Genomic DNA, 18,747 nt, shown 5'->3' with positions numbered 1-18,747 from the left:
GCTGCACCACTAACAGCTTCTTCCTTTCCTTTCCTTTCCTTTCCTTTCCTTTCCTTTCCTTTCCTTTCCTTTCCTTTCCTTTCCTTTCCTTTCCTTTCCCTCCTTCCTTCCTTCCTTTCCTCCCTCCCTCAGCAATAGCACTTAGACTTATATACTGCTTTACAACCCTCTCTAAGCGGTTTACAATGTCAGCCTATTTACCCCCAACCATCCAGGTCCTCATTTTACCAACCTCGGAAGGACGGAAGGCTGAGTCAACCTGGAGCCCCGTCAGGATCGAACTCCTGGCTGTGGGCAGAGTTTGCCTGCAAGAACCGCACGTTAACCACAGCGCCCCCCAAGGACTCTTTTAACACTCTGAAGCATGTAGGAAAAATGGGAAGCCTTATAGATCAGTCTTCCTTAATTAACCGTTGCTCGCTCTCTCCTCAATGTGGGATTGTGTTAGGAAGGAACCTCGGGGGCTCGACTTCCCCCGGTATCTGAAATGCGTTTAGGAGAATCTAAAAAGAAAAGGCACTCGACGAATTAGGACGCCCCCTCTGCCCGAGGAGACTGCACAGTAGAACAGCTGCATTCAAATGGAAGGCTAACCCATAGTTTGATGTGTTCGCAAATCTATAGCGAATCTGAGGCTTGCATGGTCCCCGCCCCAACTTTGAGGTTTAAAACCTCCGGGCATTATTTACAACGTGAGTTACACTCCCACTGTGGAAGGAAGTCCTTAAAGGCTGAAGTTTTGAAGTGTTTGTGCCAATATGAGTCTCCTTGAACCGCGAGGTGGGAGACGAATAAATTGGATAATAATGATAATAACAACAACAACAACAACAATATGCCTGTCTTTTAGGCAACTCAGAATCAGGAAAGTCCCAGGCTGACCTTTTTCTTTTTCTTTTTTCTGTTAACAACATATTCCTTGAATTAACCGATTCCAAGCAGGGACAACTTGATTGCAAATAAAATTGAGAGCGAAATATCCCTGTATTAATTTTTACGGTGTGCTCTTACACCGCGTAAACCAGTTCCAAGCTTTTCAAAAGGCCTTGCACGCCATCCTTGTACTCTTGTCATTATTGGAATTATTTAAATTTAATTATGACTACAGAAGCCGTCGGTGTCACTTAACTGTGGAAGCTGCAGTTTTTGTCTTGAAAGCATCCAGCATTTTACAGGTAGGCAACCGGGCCGTTCGAAAGCCCGCAAACGCAAGTAGATAAATAGGTACCACTTTGGTGGGGAGCCAACAGCGTTCCTTGTGCCTCGGTGTATAGTTGTGCTTGCCACATGACCACGCAGAGGATCTTCGGACAAAGATGGCTCACTAAGCCAGGGGTAGGGAACCTTGGCTCTTTTATGACTTGTGGACTTCAATGCCCAGAATTCCTGAACTGCCCATGCCGACTCAGGAATTCTGGGAGTTGAAGTCCAGGAGTCATAAAAGAGCCAAGGTTGCCTCCCCCTGGTCTAGCTATTTAATCTCACGATAATTTCTGTAGGCTCCGAAACACGGTTTGCAAAACAAAAACAAAAAAAACGTGATATTGCCTGTTATGATTTATAAACAGAGATGAGCACCACCCCTAGAATCGGATACGATTTACCTTTTTTATATTGCATGAATTCAAGGACGAACCATGTGGAGTATCTAGGTCAGAGGTAGGCAACCTTGGCTCTTTTATGACTGGTGGACTTCAACTCCCAGAATTCCTGGGCCAGCATGGGGGAACTTTGGCCCCTTCATGACTGGTGGACTTCAACTCCCAGAATTCCTGAGCCAGTGTGGCTCAGCTTGGAAACCTCTCCCTTCCCCTCAGCATGGCTGGCTCAGGAATTCTGGGAGTTGAAGTCCACGAGTCATGAAAGGGCCTTAGTTCCCCCATGTTGGCTCAGGAATTCTGGGAGTTGAAGTCCACCAGTCATAAAAGAGCCAAGGTTGCCTAGCCCTGATTTCTAGCTATTTAATATCACGATAATTTCTGCACGCTCCGAAACACAGTTTGCCAAAAAAACAAAACCCGTGATATTGCCTGGTATGATTTCCTTTTATCCTGAAACCAGAATGGATCCCTTTTTTTCCTGTTCTCTAGTGCATTATTGAGGAATCTGGGGAGCACATTATCGCCGGAGCTGGAGAGCTGCACCTGGAAATCTGCCTGAAAGATCTGGAGGAGGACCATGCCTGCATTCCAATTAAGGTAGGCTTTTCCACTGGGTTGAAAGGAAACGTTTGGACTGCGGGATAAATTGACAGTAATTTTTTTTAAAAAAGGAAATAAGATTCCAAGTCGGGGTTTTTTTCTGCCCCAAAAGAATTTAGAACAACAGACTCGGAAGGGACCTTAGAGGTCCTCTAGTCCAACTCACTGCCCATGGTGGGAGATCCTATATCCTTCCGGAAAAAGTGCTTGTCCGTTCTCTTCTTAAAAGCCTCCAGATAAAAGTGAAATTAAAAATAACATTATGAAAATTGAGCTTATTTCTATTTTTTTTAAAAAAAAAATTTGGAACATTTCTTCCAGGCCTGGGATCGATAAGTAGGCTTTTGTTCTCTTTTAGCAAAAATCAGTATAAGTGAAAGCTAAGGAAGAACTTAGGAAAGTGCAGAGCTGTGTATTAAAGCAGAGCTCCGCAAACTTTCCAGCTTGACGGCCTGGAAAGGGAGCAGCAGTGAAATATGCGCGTGTGCGGCCTCTTGCGTGCATGCACTAATGGGCACGTGCATGATGGTGCGCTAGTACACGTGTGCACGCACAAGAAACTCATGTGCACCCATGGCTCCTGTGCTGCCGCCTGTGTGCATGCGCAAGTGAGCTGCTGGTGGCCGCGTGCATGCACAAATGGCCCACTGGCATCTGCGTGATGCTGCTGGTGTTAGCGTTCCCACACATGCGCAAATGGGGCTGCTAGCGCCCATGCGGTGGTGCTACCATGAAATGTGGTTCACCAGCTATGCCCGGGGCCTGGTGGCCAAGAGGCCACAGCCTGGTGACGAGCCGCAGAACGTAGGTTGGGGACCCCTGCATGAAAGTGTTGACTGATCACAGAATATGCACAGTGTGTCCATGAAGTTGTCATTCTCAACACACAGGCCTTTTTACAAGGTACAAATGCCTCTTGCCTACTGTTGCAGACTTGCACAACATCCAGTAATTTCTCTCTGCAATGCACAAAGATTATGTTGATCATCTACGACCTTCTTTGCCAGGTCAAGTCTGCGCCTGGAGAAACCTAAAGCATTCTTAGTGGGCTGATCTCCAAAGGGATCCTGGGGATTACAGGGACCACTCAAGGCCAGCGCCATTCTCCAGATGGGTCTAGGACAGTGGTGGCAAACTCAGAGCCCTCTCTGTGGGCACGCATGCCATCGCCCCAGGCCCGCCTCCCCCCGTGGTCCCCTCCTCACCAGCAGTCGCCCCTAAGTGTGGCCCGTGCGGAGTAGCGCAGCCAAGGACATGGCAGCGGGGACAAGACTCCACCCTTGCATCCCGTCGCACGCAGTTGATGCTGTGGGGCAGAGGTGGAGGGCGTGGCTGCCATGGCACTGCTGGGCTGACTGGGTGATCTGTGGTGGGCTGTGGAAGCGGTGAGTGGCCCTGCAGGTGGGTGGGGCAGAGCAGGCGGGTTGGGGGCAGAGCAGGGATGGGGCCGGTTTTCAGGGACTTGGTCTCTAAAAGGTTTGCCATCACTGGTCTAGGCCAGGGGTAGGCAACCTTGGGTCTTTTATGACTCATGGACTTTGACTCCCAGAATTCCTGAGCCAGCCATGCTGAGGGGAAAGGGAGTGGTTTCCATGCTGAGCCATGCTGGCTCAGGAATTCTGGGAGTTGAAGTCCACGAGTCGTAAAAGAGCCAAGGTTGCCTACCCATGGTCTAGGTCCTAGAGTCTAGGACAACTCACTGCAGCCATCTCAGCCCAGTCAACTCCCAATTTCACGCAGGACAACTAATAAATGTCATTGGCCACTCTTTTCTTTGACATTATTCCCACCGACAAAAATGGGAACAGTGTCAGGTAAGCTTTATTGCATGGAGTTATCCCACATGGAATGGTCTGCGGTGAGTTGTCCCAGGGTGAGTTGGCCACAGGAAGATGGCCATACCAAGATGGCCCCAGGGAATTGTCCCATTCCAGTTCCAGATAGGGATTCATCTCTCCTACTGGGATTGCCCCTTTGATACAGACCAAGGGGAGGCGAATGCCTATGGCCACAATAAGTGTTGCCTAATTTATGTATGCATCAAACTCTGTTGACCTCCATTATTGAGGGAGTAGAGTATTGGACATTGAGCTTGGTTGTTTTCTTGCAGGCATTTCATTTCACAAACTACCATGTTTCCCCAAAAATAAGACCTACACACCAATAATAAACCCTAGCTTGTTTTTTGGGGGTGGGCCTAATATAAACCCTAACTATGGAGTAAACCCTAGTTTTGGGGCAAGGCATACACCTAAAAATCAAGCTGGGGGGGTGGGGGTGTAGGGCTGCCCCACCCACCCTGCACCCCCTTACTTCGCAGCTAGGCCTCTCCTTGCTAGCCCACTTCTTCTTCTGAGGCCTCTTCCGTAGGCAGGCCTGCATTTCTCAATCACAGGGTTTTCCAGAAGGCCTGTGCAGGCGAGAACTGAACTATGGATTCAATCCCTAGCTCGCTTCCGCAAGACCTCAGTAGCCGAGCACCTAGCTATGGATTGAATCCACAGCTTGGTACTCGGCTGTTTAGGCCTTCTGGAAAGGCCTGACTGCAAAGTGCAGACCCGAATACAGCTGCAGAACTTTGGCCCCAGAAGAAGTGGGTCGGTTGGGTGGGGCTGTCGGTGCTGGAGGTGAGGTAAGGCCTACCCCGAAAATAAGACCTGGTGCCTCTTTTGGAGGCAAAAAACAAAACAAAATTAAGACTCGGTCTTATTTTCGGGAAAACACAGTAGGTAACGTCATCAACACTAGCTAGTCCAGTTATTTGGTTTGGGTCATGAAATGTTTCCTCCTCCTCCTTCTCTCTGCAACCCCCCCCCCTTCTAGCACTGACAGTGTTCCCTAGTTGGGTCGTGAAATGTTTGCAAGAAAGCCACCAAGCTCAGAGAGTACCAAGGACCCCACAGTCCTTTCCTCCTCCTCCTTCTCACCCCCCCCCCTTTCTAGCACTGACGATGTTCCCTAGTTGGGTCCTGAAACGTCTGCAACAAAACCTCCCAGCTCGGAGAGCCCCATGGAGCTGCAATTATTCTCCTTTGTAAACCGAACTGGATTTTGTTTCCTTGCAGAAATCCGACCCAGTAGTATCCTATCGGGAGACGGTCTGTGAAGAATCCAACCAGCTGTGCTTATCCAAATCTCCCAACAAGCACAACCGCCTTTACATGAAGGCCCGCCCTTTCCCCGATGGATTGGCAGAAGACATAGACAAAGGAGACGTCAGTTCCCGCCAGGAGCTGAAGCAGCGAGCTCGCTATCTGGCCGAGAAGTACGAGTGGGATGTGTCCGAAGCACGGAAGATCTGGTGCTTCGGACCTGACGGAACGGGGCCCAATATTTTGGTCGACATCACCAAGGGCGTCCAGTATCTCAACGAAATCAAAGACAGCGTCGTGGCTGGGTTCCAGTGGGCCACGAAGGAGGTAGGCCCCACTTCCCAATTAATATCTTAAGACCCTACGGGGAGTCCTCGACTTAAGCATTCATTTAGCGACTGCTCAGAGTTACAGGGGCACTGAAAGAAGGGACTTACGACCCTTTTTCACATCGCCCAACGGTCATTTTGCAGCCTCCCCACAGTCAGAGGATCAAAATTCAGGTGCTTGGCAACCGGCTCATATTTATGACGGTCACAGCATGTCCCCGGGGCTCACGTGATCTCCTTTTGCGACCATCCGACGAGCAAAGTCAATGGGGAAAGCCAGATTCGCTTAACGGCTGCGTTAACTGCCTTAACGGCTGCAGTGATCCGCTTAACAGCCATGGCTATAAAGGTCGTAAAGCGGGGCCAACCTCACTTTCAACAACTGTCTCGCCCAGCAGTGGAAATTTTGGGCTCAAGGTGCGGGACTACCCGTATCTTGAATAATTTGTGTCACTAGGCACGGCACTTAATTTTCCACAAATCGTCATCGGAGTACGACAAATTTCCTATACCCTAGAAAGCTTCGCTTCGATTGCTGATTGTTGTGGTGGTTTGCGAGGCAGTGACAATCCTTGTGAAAGCTACTCCCCCTTGGGTTTTTCACTGAGGAGAGGCAGCTGTAGCACGTGGCCGCCTTTCTCTCCGCAGGGTGTTTTGTGTGAAGAGAACATGAGAGGGGTTCGTTTTGACATTCAAGACGTGACTCTCCATGCCGATGCGATCCATCGCGGGGGAGGACAGATCATCCCGACGGCCAGGAGGGTCCTGTATGCTTCCGCCTTGACTGCCCAGCCGCGCCTGATGGAACCCATCTACCTTGTGGAGATTCAGGTACAGCCAGGGGTCAACTTGGGATGGGGCACTGGTCACACACACACACACACACACACACACACACACCTTTGGCGTTCAGAAGAGCCAGCTAAGGCCGGTATTCCCACACACACACACACACACACACACACACCCCTTTGGCGTTCAGAAGAGCCAGCCAAGGCCGGTATTCCCACGTACCTGCGACAGGTTTGATGTAGTTACAGTCACGCCGAGATGAGATACAAGGCCAGCTGGCTCTCCTCCATTCCAAACTCAGCCATGTGTCCCTCAAGCAACTTGGGGCATGGCACAACTTCTTTGCAACCGCTATTTTTGCTCCTGTTGTGTTCAGTTTGTTGTCGAATTTCCTGAGGTCCCTGATCCGGGTCCTCTACAACAGAGGTCCCCAATACCGGGCTGTGGCCTCTTGAGTGACTGGCCAGTCCATGTATGCACCCTGTGGCCTTCTGCCAGCGCTAGCCAAGCCACAAGCCTCTCGCTGGTGCTAGCCAAGCCACGATCCATGAGCCTCTCACCGGTGCTGAGCTGTGAGCCTCTCGCTGGCGCTAGCCAAGTTGTGAGTGTCTCGCTGGCGCTAGCCAAGCCATGATCCGTGAGCCTCTCACCGGTGCTAGTTGAGCTGCGAGCCAGTGCTAGCCAAGCTACAAGCTGCACACCAGCGCTAGCCGAGCTGTGAGGTTCTCGCTGGTGCTAGCTAAGTTGTGTCTCGCTGGCGCTAGCCAAGCCACGATCCATGAGCCTCTCACCGGTGCTAGCTGAGCTGCGAGCCGGTGCTAGCCAAGCTACAAGCTGCACACCAGCGCTAGCCGAGCTGTGAGGCTCTCACTGGCGTTAGCCAAGCCATGATCCGTGAGCCTCTCACCGGTGCTAGTTGAGCTGTGAGCTGGTGCTAGCCAAGCTGCAAGCTACACACCAGTGCTAGCCAAGCCGCAAGTCTCTTGTTGAGCTGCGATCCATGAACTTGTCACCAGTGCTAGCCAAGCCACGAGCCTTTCATCGGTGCTAGGCAAGCTGTGAGCCATGCGTTGGTGCCGAGTTGTGTGCTGCGTGCTGGTACTAGCAGCCTCATTTGCAGAGCACACATGCTTACGGCCCTGTTCACACACATGCAGCCACATTTACGTGTGTGCGTGCATCCATGCATAAAGGCGCCTGTCCCTCCCTTTCCAACCGGGCTGCCAACCCAGAAAGATTGGTGACCCCCTGCTCTACAATGTAGTTCAAGCTAAGCTGTTTTTAAGGAGGGTGGAAAGAACAGCGTAGTAAAACCCTATAGAAAATATGCAATAAAACAGCTACTATTATAAGTTGCGTTCTAAATTTTTTGCCCCAGAATATTTCCTGATTTTGCCACCAGGAGCTGCTATGTGTGAAACAAAGTTAAAAGAACCCCCCCCCGTGGTTTCTCAGGGTTGTTAACAGTTGCCTGATAAAATTCAGGGGCTGAATGATGCACTTAAGAGAGGATTGTGGGTCCTGTTCTAACGGTGGCTTGGTTTCTGCTTAAAGCGTGACAATTTCCACTAAGCAGATATTTCTAGTCCATCACCAAGGTGCTCTCGATGGTTTAAGAGGCTTTTTTACCACGCTAACAGATTCTCCGACCGGCTTGAGTAGGAAGATAGTTGAGTAGGAAGACAGTAGAACGTGCAGGTCTATTTCAGCCCACAGTTTTAAGGGAAACATCAGCGGTTGCTCAAATGCCGTTTTTCGAAATGCGTGCAGAAATCTAACTTATTCCACTAAGTATAGGAGGGAGCTTATCACGAATGTTTTATAAAAACTTGTTTCAGGAATTGCAGTAGCGTAGACAAACATTGTAGTCCGAGAGAAAAAAGGAGGAACCTGCCCCACTTTACATCGGGGAGGGCTGTGTGGAGAGAGTTTCCTCCTTTAAATTTCTGGGCGTCTACCTCTGCAAAAATCTGACCTGGAAAGTCAACACAACCCAGGTGGCCAGAAAGGCCCAACAGAGGCTTCACTTTCTTAGGGTCTTGCGGAAGAACAGGGTAGAACAACGGCTAATGACCCTCTTTTACCGGTCTACCATAGAGAGTGTCCTCTCGTATGGTATTGTGGTTTGGTATGCTGGTCTGACAGCCGCGGATAGGAAAGTATTGCAGAGGGTGGTGAGCACAGCACAAGACATTGTGGGCTGTCCCCTGACACCACTGGATGACCTCGCCAGGCCCCGCTGCCGTGGAAGAGTGAGGAAGATTCTCAGGGATGACTCACACCCTGGACGGTATCTCTTTACTCTCCTACCATCCGGTAGGAGATACAGGAGTATAGCCAGCCGTACCAACAGGCTGAAAAATAGCTTTTATCCGTGGGCTGTTAGGCTTTTGAATGGGACATAATTTTATGCAGAATTGACTTGGGAGGCCGGTGTGTGGTGTTGGTTCACATGGTGTGGTAGGATGGAGGGTTTGTTGTCACTGTGTGTTGGGGGGGGAAGAGCACAGGGGGGGGAGGCTCAGCTAATCTCAATGTACACATGTTGTACTTTGACAATAAAGGTTTATTTATTTGTTTATTTTATTTATTGTTGCACAAATTATCACCTTCCGTACTATTAAGAATTGTGAGATGTTAGGAACCGGCCTTCCAGCCAGTAAGCAGGGAGAGAGGGGGAAAAAAAATCCTTACAAATTTGTCTTTTTGTTTTTCTCTCCTAGTGCCCAGAGCAGGTGGTTGGGGGCATCTACGGTGTGCTGAACCGGAAACGGGGCCACGTTTTTGAGGAGTCGCAGGTAGCCGGGACCCCAATGTTTGTGGTCAAAGCGTATCTTCCGGTGAACGAGTCTTTCGGTAAGAGATCTCTCTTAAACATTATTACCCGGCTTGCCGCTCTGGGCTTAGATCCTTCTGGAAGTCAGGGCAGCCGGTTCCTGAAGGGGCTCCTCACTTTATGGACCGTAAGCCGCTCAGAAACTGCTGCGAAGCAACGTGGCGCGGCATATGATTGAACGGAGGATGACGGTGGCGAGTTGTGCCTGATGTTAAGCAGGTCACCTCAGCTGATTTTTTACCTTTTTCCCCCAGCGGTCATTAAGTGAATCACCCTGGTTGTTAAGTGAGTCCATTACCTACAATGGACATTTTTTGACAGAAACCGGAATAAATGCCAGTTTCTGACACGTGGTAAATTATGATCATGATACTGCAAATAGCCAAAAAATGGAGGCTAGTTGCCAAGTGCCCAAAATGTGATCACGTGACCAGGGGGAGGTCTATGGAGATTCTCCGTCCGTCATCCAGCTCATGATTGTCCCAAAGGGGCTTTTTGAAGACCTTTCGCTTCTCATCCAAGAAGCTTCTTCGGCTCTGGCTGGACGGTGGGGAATGGAAGGATTTGTACTCCTTGCAGACCACTGGTCATTTGCATTGTTTTAGAGGGTCGTTGATGCCACCTGGAGGCTTATCTCAATGTCCTCAGGGCCACCTGAGTGGTGCAAATGGAGAGGACAGCCCCCTTGCAACAGATGACATCATCTACCTCCCGTTTACAAGTCCTTTCAGCAGTTCCAAGAAGGCTCCACATCCATTTGCACCACTCAGCTGATCCTGAGGACACTAGCAGCCATTTGTGCATGCGCTTGCGCATACAGCTGCACGCACCCACCCGGAGGCGCGTGCGCAAGGGGATGCACATCCATGCGTGTGTGCACATTGGACAGCCGCTTCCATGGCCCGCTGGCCAAGAGCCTGCAGCCCAGGAGCGAGCTGCGACCCATAGGTTGGAGACCCCTGGTGTAAGTAACTTGACCATTGCAATGCTTCTCTTAACGGTGGCAAGTAAGGTTGTAAAATGGGGCAAAATTCACCGCACAGCCATGTTTGAGCTCACTTGTGGTCGTTAAGTCAAGGCCAACTCTAAGTACCCTTAGGCCACAGCAGTCTTCCTGCAATATGGGCTGCGGTGGTACAAGAGTCATCTTCTCTCCCCCTCCTTCCTTGCAGGTTTCACGGCCGACCTGAGATCCAACACAGGGGGCCAGGCTTTCCCGCAGTGCGTCTTCGATCACTGGCAGATCTTACCCGGAGATCCGTACGATGCCAATTCACGCCCTTTCCAAGTGGTGGCCGAAACACGTAAACGCAAAGGCTTGAAGGAAGGCATCCCGCCCCTAGACAACTTCCTGGACAAATTGTAACTGCTTCCTCCAGGCGGGCGAGGGGCGTCTACGACAAGGCCCAATTCCCCACCCTGGAATCGGGATCGCTTCCCAAGAACCAAGGAAGAAATGGGAAAACCGGACAAACCCAAATGGAAAACACAAACCAGCAATTGTGTCGTGTTCGCATAACGAGAAATAAAAAGTGTGTGGTTGACTAGAATTATCGAGTCAGGATTTTTATTTTTCTCCGGAAACGGGACCGTTCCGCTTGACGGGTTTTATGGCGAGAATTTCTTGAGACACAGGTATTACATCAGGTTGGGTTTAGGCAAATTCAGTGGCTTTTGTTGCCCCGGTACGTATCGTCCCTTGCTTAGCACAGGAAAAGCTGCTTCTCACAAGTTAGAGAAAAGTTTGCAAAAACAATCCGGCGTGGCATTTTTTTATTTTTATTTTTTAAAATCCCCCACCTAATTGCATCACTCAATCAAAAAGTATGGCTTAAACTTTCACGGATTCAGACGCCTGAAAATTCAGCTCTGAAACAAAGAGGATCCCACCCCACACCCCACCCCGCCGCCACAAAGAGACATCGCCTGAGTTTTAGTGAATCTCTCCGGGACTTTTAGAAGCACAGCACAGCGAGCTGAAAATTACAGGAGGGAAAAAGTCCCTTTTGAACAGCACTGAAAAAGAGATCTCAAAAAGTAGCAAAAGGGCGTTAATTTTGTCGCACCGAAAGCTGAAAAGGTACAGAATCAGATTAATGGATACAAAATTAGCGGACATGGATGAAATGCAAGCTGTGATGGCCGTACGGTACAGAACAAGCGTCGTTTGGGGCAGGACATCCGCAGGGAAACCACACCCGCAGTCATTTTAGGCATCGCTCAGGTAGACTTTATGTGTGGCCCAGATACTCCGCATATAAATATTAAGACTTGGCTAGGAAGAGCAAAAGATTGATCCGGCAATGCCTTTGCGGTTTAGGAACGCAGTTGGATAAAAAAAGAAGAAACAGACTTTCGCAAGGAAGTTAAAAGGCAGAGCGGGAAAGAGCCGTGTGCACGGGAAGGATTTCATCGTTACAAATCCGGAAACGTTTTAAGCAGAGAGGAGGGAGAATAATAGGAAGAGAGCTTTTCTTAACCTCGTCAACGCTGGCTCAAAATGCTCCCCGCCCAACGATTAAAGAGAGACGGGAGGTTTCGTTTAAAAAGTTTGCAGGACCCCCCCCCTAAGGCGTGAATGCCCATCTGACCTCTGGAACAGAAACTGCAATTTTTCAGGATTTAGTTTTACTCATCTAGGCCTGGGTGTGTGTGTGTCCAACCTTGGCCATATTTAAGACCTGTGGACTTCCAACTCCCAGAATTCCCCAGCCAGCCCATGCTGGCTGGGGAATTCTGGGAGTTAAAAGTCCACAGGTTTTAAACATGGCCAAGGTTGGACACTCCAATCTAGGTAGTACTGGCTGCTGCTGTGCTTTGGAGACCCTTTAAAACACCGCACTCGATTAAAAACAAACTTGCCCTTGAGGGTCCTCGGGTACAAAAATCGGACAGTGGGAAACTGCCGGGAGGCTCCTATTGGAAGATTCCCAGGATCACAGATGCTGTACAATGAAAACGGCAGCGAAGTTGCTTATGAAATACTTGGGACGTTATCCACCAAGGACGATACTCTTGAGCAACGCTCTTCTTGGGATAGTTTCAGGAACTTCATTTTGGGACACACACACACCCCAAAAAAAGCACAGCTGCTCACGATGCTCAAAAGCGTTCATTTGCTTCCTTCGCTGACTTTTTTTCCTTTTCCCCCCCAAAACTGATGAAAGTCTAGTGTGACGATTCTTCCCGGCTCATATAAGTTACTCGGATAAACAACTCTTTAAAAAAAAAAAAGGCAACCGAGGGCCAATCTTCCCCACTAGCCACGATCGGAGCGATGGGAACTGTTAGCAGTTCAATTTCATGATCCTTGTGCAGATTTTTTTTTTAAAAAAAGAGATGCTGAGGCCCCATCCAGAGGATCCAAAGCACCAGCTATTTTGCAAGAGCTGAAGGCACCATCGCTGCCTCGCTCTTCCTCTCGCGAGAACTGACGACCCAACTTAAAAATCAAACGTTGGAACATCATATTCACATCTTTACAAACACGGATTAGATGCATGAAAACGGACTTTGCATAGCATTCTCCCCCTCCCCCCCACCCCGGTTCTCACAGAGTTGGTGTGTTGTTTTTTTTTGCACTTGTAACTTGAGGGGTTTCAGGAGAGCGCGAACTCCTAAATAGGAACACCAATTCAGGATTTACGAGAAGGATTACGATCTCACTGAAGAGGAAGGGAAGAGGTGAACAATTTATACAACCCTTAAGTTTGCAAAACTGCATCTTCTCTATGAAGAATTTCTTTCTGGGTTCCCAGCAAAAAGGACAAGAATCCCCCCCAAATTTAAACCTCTTGTCCTTAGATCTGGGATAAGGCAGATCCTTGTCCCTCAAGTAAGTAAGTGCATTATTAAACACCGCTTTTTTTTGTACATTATTGCTAGATCTAACCCAAAGTTATAATTCATCCTTTGAATCCACATAGCAAAACGGTGACAGCTTCACCACCATCAAATGGAAAGGCTGGCTTGTCGGAAAATATTTCTCCCAAAACAGACAGACAGACACAGAGACAAGAGAGAGGAAAAGAGAAAAAAATAAAAATAAAACATCCAGGATAAAAAAGGAAAACAAACATTCTTCCAGTTAAGTTTTCTTCCACCGTTAAATCTGCGTACTGTAAAGAGGTGCGTGGAATCCAAAGCGGTCTTCGTTTTCTCCCAATAAATATTTAAAATAAAAGTTCCAAGCTGTGAAGAAAGGCAGTCCAGACTGGCAAGAGTTTCATCAGCTTTTTTAGTCCAAGGAAATGATATCGGGAACGTTGCTTCCGCCGCCGGTGCCGGTGAGCACGGCCGTCTCGTTCCGGCCCGAAGAGCTAACGCGAGGGCTGCTTTCGACCGGGCTGGAGGTGGTGAGGTGGCTGCCAGATGTGGTGTTTGCTGGCAAGGTCGAGGCGAGACTATCCAAAAACATAGGAGCACAGTACTGCTTGAAACAAACAATGGTGGAGGTAAGGGAGAGAGACTAGATGCAAGGGGGGAGAATAGCACGCGCACTTGAGCCACAGCTAGCCAATTGCACCCAGGTCAAAAAAGTGTTTCTCAACGAGACGATGCCTGGACTTCGACTCCCAGAATTCCCCAGCCAGCATAGCTGGCTGGGGAATTCTGGGAGTCGAAGTCCAGGCATCTTAAAGAGTTGTCAAGGTTAAAGAAACACTGACCTGGACGGAGATTCTCAACCTAAAAGACAACTTGGGCCTTCTCGGTTTTTGCAAACGTTTCGCTTCGCATCCGAGAGGCGAAGAAGCTTCCTGGGTGAGAAAGGAAATGTTTTCAAGGGAAAGCAAAAACACAAAGAAGGCAGGTTGCCTTTTTGGAAAAGCACCTTGAGGTCACTGGACTGGACTGAGTGAGACACCCTGGTCGAGTCCAGAGCAGCAGTGGCCAAACGCCGAGACATCTCCCCGATTATCATGCAAATAAGACTCCTGGGCTTATAAACCCAGGAGGAGGCAGACTCAGTATGGCAGGGGTCCCCAACCCCGTGGTCCATGGACCAGTAGCGGGCCGCGGCATCCCAGCAACCGATCCGCACCAACAAGCAAAGTCCCATCAGAGAGATGGAGGCAGCACACAAAACCACGCACTCTCCGGTCCGCGGAAAACCCTCTCTCCACGGAACCGGTGGTCCCTGGTGCCCAAAAGGTTGGGGACCTCTGCATTATAAAACCGTTTCCCCCCCCCACCGAATTTAGATAAAGCATTCCCGATTCCCGATAGCAAGCGAAAACAAAAGCTTGATGCAACACAATAAAAACCCACTTTTTTTTTAAAAAAAAAAGAGAGAGATGGTCAGGAGAAAAGACAGATAAGTGCATAAAAACAATCCCAAAGCCTGAGGCTTGCCTGAAGACGAGACAGGCTTGCAGGGGGTTGTCCAAATATTCAAGTGGCAGAGGACCAACACTGTGGCAGAAAAGGCACTCTGCACTCCGACAAGGTGGCACTGCTTACTAGATGCCAACAATGTCACAGCTTGTGGGATGACAAAAAAACAAAAAAAAGGAAGAATTGCTCCTTGAAAAACAACCTAGGTCTCCATAGCACAGGGATCCCCAACCTATGGGTCGCGGCCCAGTACCAGGCCGTGGCCTATTGGCCACAGGGCTGCGGGACAGTATGTGCACGTATGTGCGCGCACTCAAACCCACTCACGCTAGCGCCCGGTGACCTGTTTGTACATGCATGTGGGGCCAGCAACAGCGGCTAGCGCCTGCACGCCACAAATGAAGCCACGAGAGCAGGTTGTGTGGCCCATTTGCACATGCACGGAGGGCTAGCGGCGGTGGCTAGCGCCTGCACGCCTACACAAACAGGGCCACTCGTGGCGTGCGGCTGCATGCGGTGCCGTTAACGCGCGCGTCTCCACACGGGCACAATCTGCTTAGCTGCTCCCTTTCCCTCCAGGCTGCCAGAAGGAAAAAGTTGGGGACCTCTGCCACAGGTGACATTCAGCACCTTGAATTACATCCAGAGGTCCACCAGCAGCCACTGCAGCTTCCCTAGTAGAAATATCAAGAGGGGTGCAGTAACAAGGCATTCTGCGCCAGCTGTAGCTTCTGAGACAACCGTCCCCTCTAAAGTGTGTTGGCAGCTGCCCAGATGACGGAAAAATATCCTTACACCAATGAAACTGGCATTGAAGTAAATTGTTGGTACAGCTCAGAAGCGATATGGAGAATTTTGGAGAAGACATTGGATTTTATTGATCGGGATAGGCAACCTTGGCTCTTTTATGACTGGTGGACTTCAACTCCCAGAATTCCTGAGCCAGCTGTGCTGAGGGGAAAGGGAGAGGTTTCCAAGCCGAGCCATGCTGGCTCAGGAATTCTGGGAGTTGAAGTCCACCAGTCATGAAGGGGCCACAGTTCCCCCATGCTGGATCTGGAATTCTGGGAGTTGAAGTCCACCAGTCATAAAAGAGCCAAGGCTGCCTAGGAACCCATCAAGCATCAAGGCAACTGGAGCACTTTCCTCAATATGAAGGGAAGAAAACACCCAATTGCAGTTATTGTCCCCAAAGGGTAGGATATAAACTGTCAGGTTTGAAATTCCAATAATTTACGTCTATGCTATTTTTCATTTGCTTTCTTATTTACAGGAATGCGTTCGGTTACACACATACACACACACACACATATACATATATATTGTCGGTGTCAACTTTGTTTACGACAAATTGGAATTCTTGGGGTGGTGGGGAACAATTAAAGAGGTACCCAATGCTATTGGCCACATCTGTACAGCTGTGGATCGTTACTAGAATGATCCCTCAACCTGTGGTGTGGACGTTCTAGCCCAGTGGCCACTTTTAAGACTTGTGGACTTCAACTCCCAGAATTCTCCAGCCAGACTTCTCAGGCTCAATCCAGAAGGATACCAGGACTGATTCTATCAAAAGCTGATGACAGCTCAAGAAAAACTGGGAATCTACTCAATGGCCATATATATTTAATAATAATAATAATAATAATAATTGAGTTGGAAGGGACCCTGGAGGTCTTCTAGTCCAACCTCCTGCTCAGTCAGGAAACCCTATGCCATTTCAGACAAAGGGCTGGCCAGTCTCTTCTTAAAAACCTCCAGTGTTGGAGCATTCACAGCTTCTGGAGGCAAGGAGTTCCACTGGTTAATTGTTCCCACTGTCAGGAAGTTTCTCCTTAGTTCCAGGTTGCTTCTCTCCTGGATGAGTTTCCATCCGTTGCTGCTTCTCCTGCCTTCAGGTGCTTAGGAGAACAGCTTGACTCCCTCTTCTTTGGGGCAGCCCCTGAGATACTGGAAGACTGCTATCATGTCACCTCTAGACCTCCTTTTCATTTAACATACCCAATTCCTGCAACCGTTCTTCATATGTTTTAGCCTCCAGTCCCCTGATCATCTTAGTTGCTCTTCTCTGCACCCTTTCTAGAGTATTTATTTTGTATTGTTTTAATTATTATTATTTTACATTTTATACTGTATACTGCCCAGAGATGCTTGTGGAGATGGAGAAATCCAATAAATAATAAACAGCTGCCCCAACCTCCATTCCTGCTTTCTTGTCTGGAGATAATGCAACGTTTAAACTAACACGTCTGGATTACAGAGAAATCACAAGAGTCGTCTAGATTTAATTGCACAGCCACAACCGTAGTTTTAACTCTTCTCGGAGGCCTTCCACTTCTCATTTCAAACTGACTCCAGCTAAAGTCAGGTTTCTGTGACGGTTAAAAGCTGATCAGAAGCAGTTAAGACCCTTACCTGTGGATCAACTGGGATTAAAGAGAGAAAATCCAGGCCTAAGGAGAGAAGAAACACATTGCCTTCGGTAAATACGTGTTGTGTGAAAGGATACCATCAGATGACAAGCTGTGATCCTGGGACCACAGCAGATGAAATAAATGCTGGGCAAGAAGAGAAGATTCAAAATGTCACTGAATCCCGTCTCCAGTCCCCTGATCATCTTTGCTGCTCTTCCCCGCACTCTGGAAAGCGCGCAGTCTCTTGTCTAACGCGTGGAAAGGGAGTCAAAGCAGGCTAAGGCAAAATTCTCCACCGGCTCAAAGGCCAAACCAGAGTTTGCATTCTGGACTTTGAAAACAAGCAAGGAAATGAACTGGATGGAGGGTTCACCAAACCTGGCAGGAAATCTCTGCTCGGTATACACTCAACAAACGGGGAGAAGAAAGATATTCTGGCTGACTTTCTCACTTTTTCGTGGGCTCTCCTGCTTGAGCAGGGGGGCTGGACTAGGAGACCTCCAAGGTCCCTTCCGACTTTTGTTAGGCTGTGATGCATTACAGCCCACAATCCCCAGCGGTTCCAGAAACCTAAACTGCACTTACTTACCAGGCAAGTCAGACGAAATGCTGGATATCGGTGGATTGTGGAAGGGCACAGAGTAGCCTGTTAATGATGGGGCGATGGCCGTGGAATCCACTGTGCTGACTCCCGGCACTCGTACAGCTGCTGGCTGATACACGAGGACGCTGGTTGGGGAGGGAAAAAAAAGAAGGAAAAAAAAAGAGCGGGTGACACGTTAAAATAAACCAGAAGTTTATTTATTTATTTTAATTCCATTTATATCCCGCCCTTCTCCGAAGACTCAGGGCGGCTTACAAGCTTAGCAGTAGCCTTCATTCTACGTATATGCCTGCTTATTAGGGCTTTCACACACCCCCTAAGCGGCATTATTACAAAGTCAGCTTAATTGCCCCCAACAATCTGGGTCCTCATTTTACCTACCTCGGAAGGACGGAAGGCTGAGTCAACCTTGAGCCTGGTGGGACTCGAACCTGCACTAATTGCAAGCAGCTGGTGTGACTTAAGGAGGCATTAGCCCACTGCTCCAGCAAGTTACCCGAAAGAGATGGGACGAGTCCTTGACTTACGACAGTTCCATTTCGTGACCGCTCGGCAGCCTCCCCACGGTCACAAGATCAAAATTCGGACGCTTGGCAACTGACTGGAATTTATGACTAATGACTAGTAAACGACGACTACCAGATGACGTTACTTAGTTGGAGTAATGAAACGTCTGCAAGAAAACCACCAAGCTCAGAGAGCACCTGGGACCCCACAATTATGTGTTATATATAGTATGTTTAGGTGTGTGTCATGTCATGTATGTGTTCACTTTGAGAGCGGGCAACTAAATTTCATTTTTCATGTGTGCCGTTGTGCCCACAGTAAAAAAAATGACAATAAAGGTTATCTTATCTTAAATCCTGGGCTACAAATATCCTCCAGTACCAGTAATAAAAACCATGAAACCCAGCCTGTCTCCTGGTAAACCAAGGCCATGGGGTCGTCTAACATCTCAGAGATAGGAGGATATATTTTTAAGAGTGGCTAGTTTCAGAGTAAAGCAAAGCAAAGCTTGGTTGTTTTCTTGCAGACATTTCATTACCTAACTAGGTAACATCATCAGTGCGAAGAGGTAATAGGATTTGAGGAAGAGGAGGAGGAGGAGGAGGAAAAAGGACTCTGGGGTCCCTGTGTGCTCTCTGAGC

The 18,747-nt window shown here is 48.8% G+C and overlaps 2 protein-coding genes across 9 annotated transcripts in view; one reads left to right on the top strand and one right to left on the bottom strand.

Moving 5' to 3' along the window:
- Positions 1–12,572, top strand: part of LOC310635651 (elongation factor 2-like) — a 40,954-nt gene extending 28,382 nt beyond the window's left edge. For 2 of the 3 annotated variants that reach the window (XM_083354834.1, XM_083354835.1), the window contains exons 11-15: positions 2,091–2,198; positions 5,267–5,620; positions 6,271–6,453; positions 9,138–9,270; positions 10,423–12,572. In XM_083354834.1, coding sequence (XP_083210960.1) covers positions 2,091–2,198; positions 5,267–5,620; positions 6,271–6,453; positions 9,138–9,270; positions 10,423–10,616 — 972 coding nt within the window. In that variant the 3' untranslated portion in view covers positions 10,617–12,572. The remainder of the gene's footprint in view (positions 1–2,090; positions 2,199–5,266; positions 5,621–6,270; positions 6,454–9,137; positions 9,271–10,422) is intronic. The other variant, XR_014491470.1, reaches the window with a different exon arrangement.
- Positions 1–18,747, bottom strand: part of PIAS2 (protein inhibitor of activated STAT 2) — a 75,339-nt gene that overhangs the window by 32,686 nt on the left and 23,906 nt on the right. For 2 of the 6 annotated variants that reach the window (XM_083354843.1, XM_083354841.1), the window contains exons 12-14: positions 17,585–17,724; positions 16,997–17,034; positions 10,796–13,682 (exon numbers count right to left, since the gene is read on the bottom strand). In XM_083354843.1, coding sequence (XP_083210969.1) covers positions 13,488–13,682; positions 16,997–17,034; positions 17,585–17,724 — 373 coding nt within the window. In that variant the 3' untranslated portion in view covers positions 10,796–13,487. Of the gene's footprint in view, positions 1–10,795; positions 13,719–16,996; positions 17,035–17,584; positions 17,725–18,747 lie in introns of those variants that run through there. The other 4 variants (XM_083354846.1, XM_083354842.1, XM_083354844.1 and 1 more) reach the window with 4 other exon arrangements.

The sequence above is a fragment of the Vipera ursinii genome, assembly GCF_947247035.1.
Source record: "Vipera ursinii genome assembly, chromosome: 2".
NCBI classification, from domain to species: domain Eukaryota; kingdom Metazoa; phylum Chordata; class Lepidosauria; order Squamata; family Viperidae; genus Vipera; species Vipera ursinii.
Note: the sequence above shows the minus strand (reverse complement) of the source record. Positions and strands in the feature narration are given on the sequence as shown.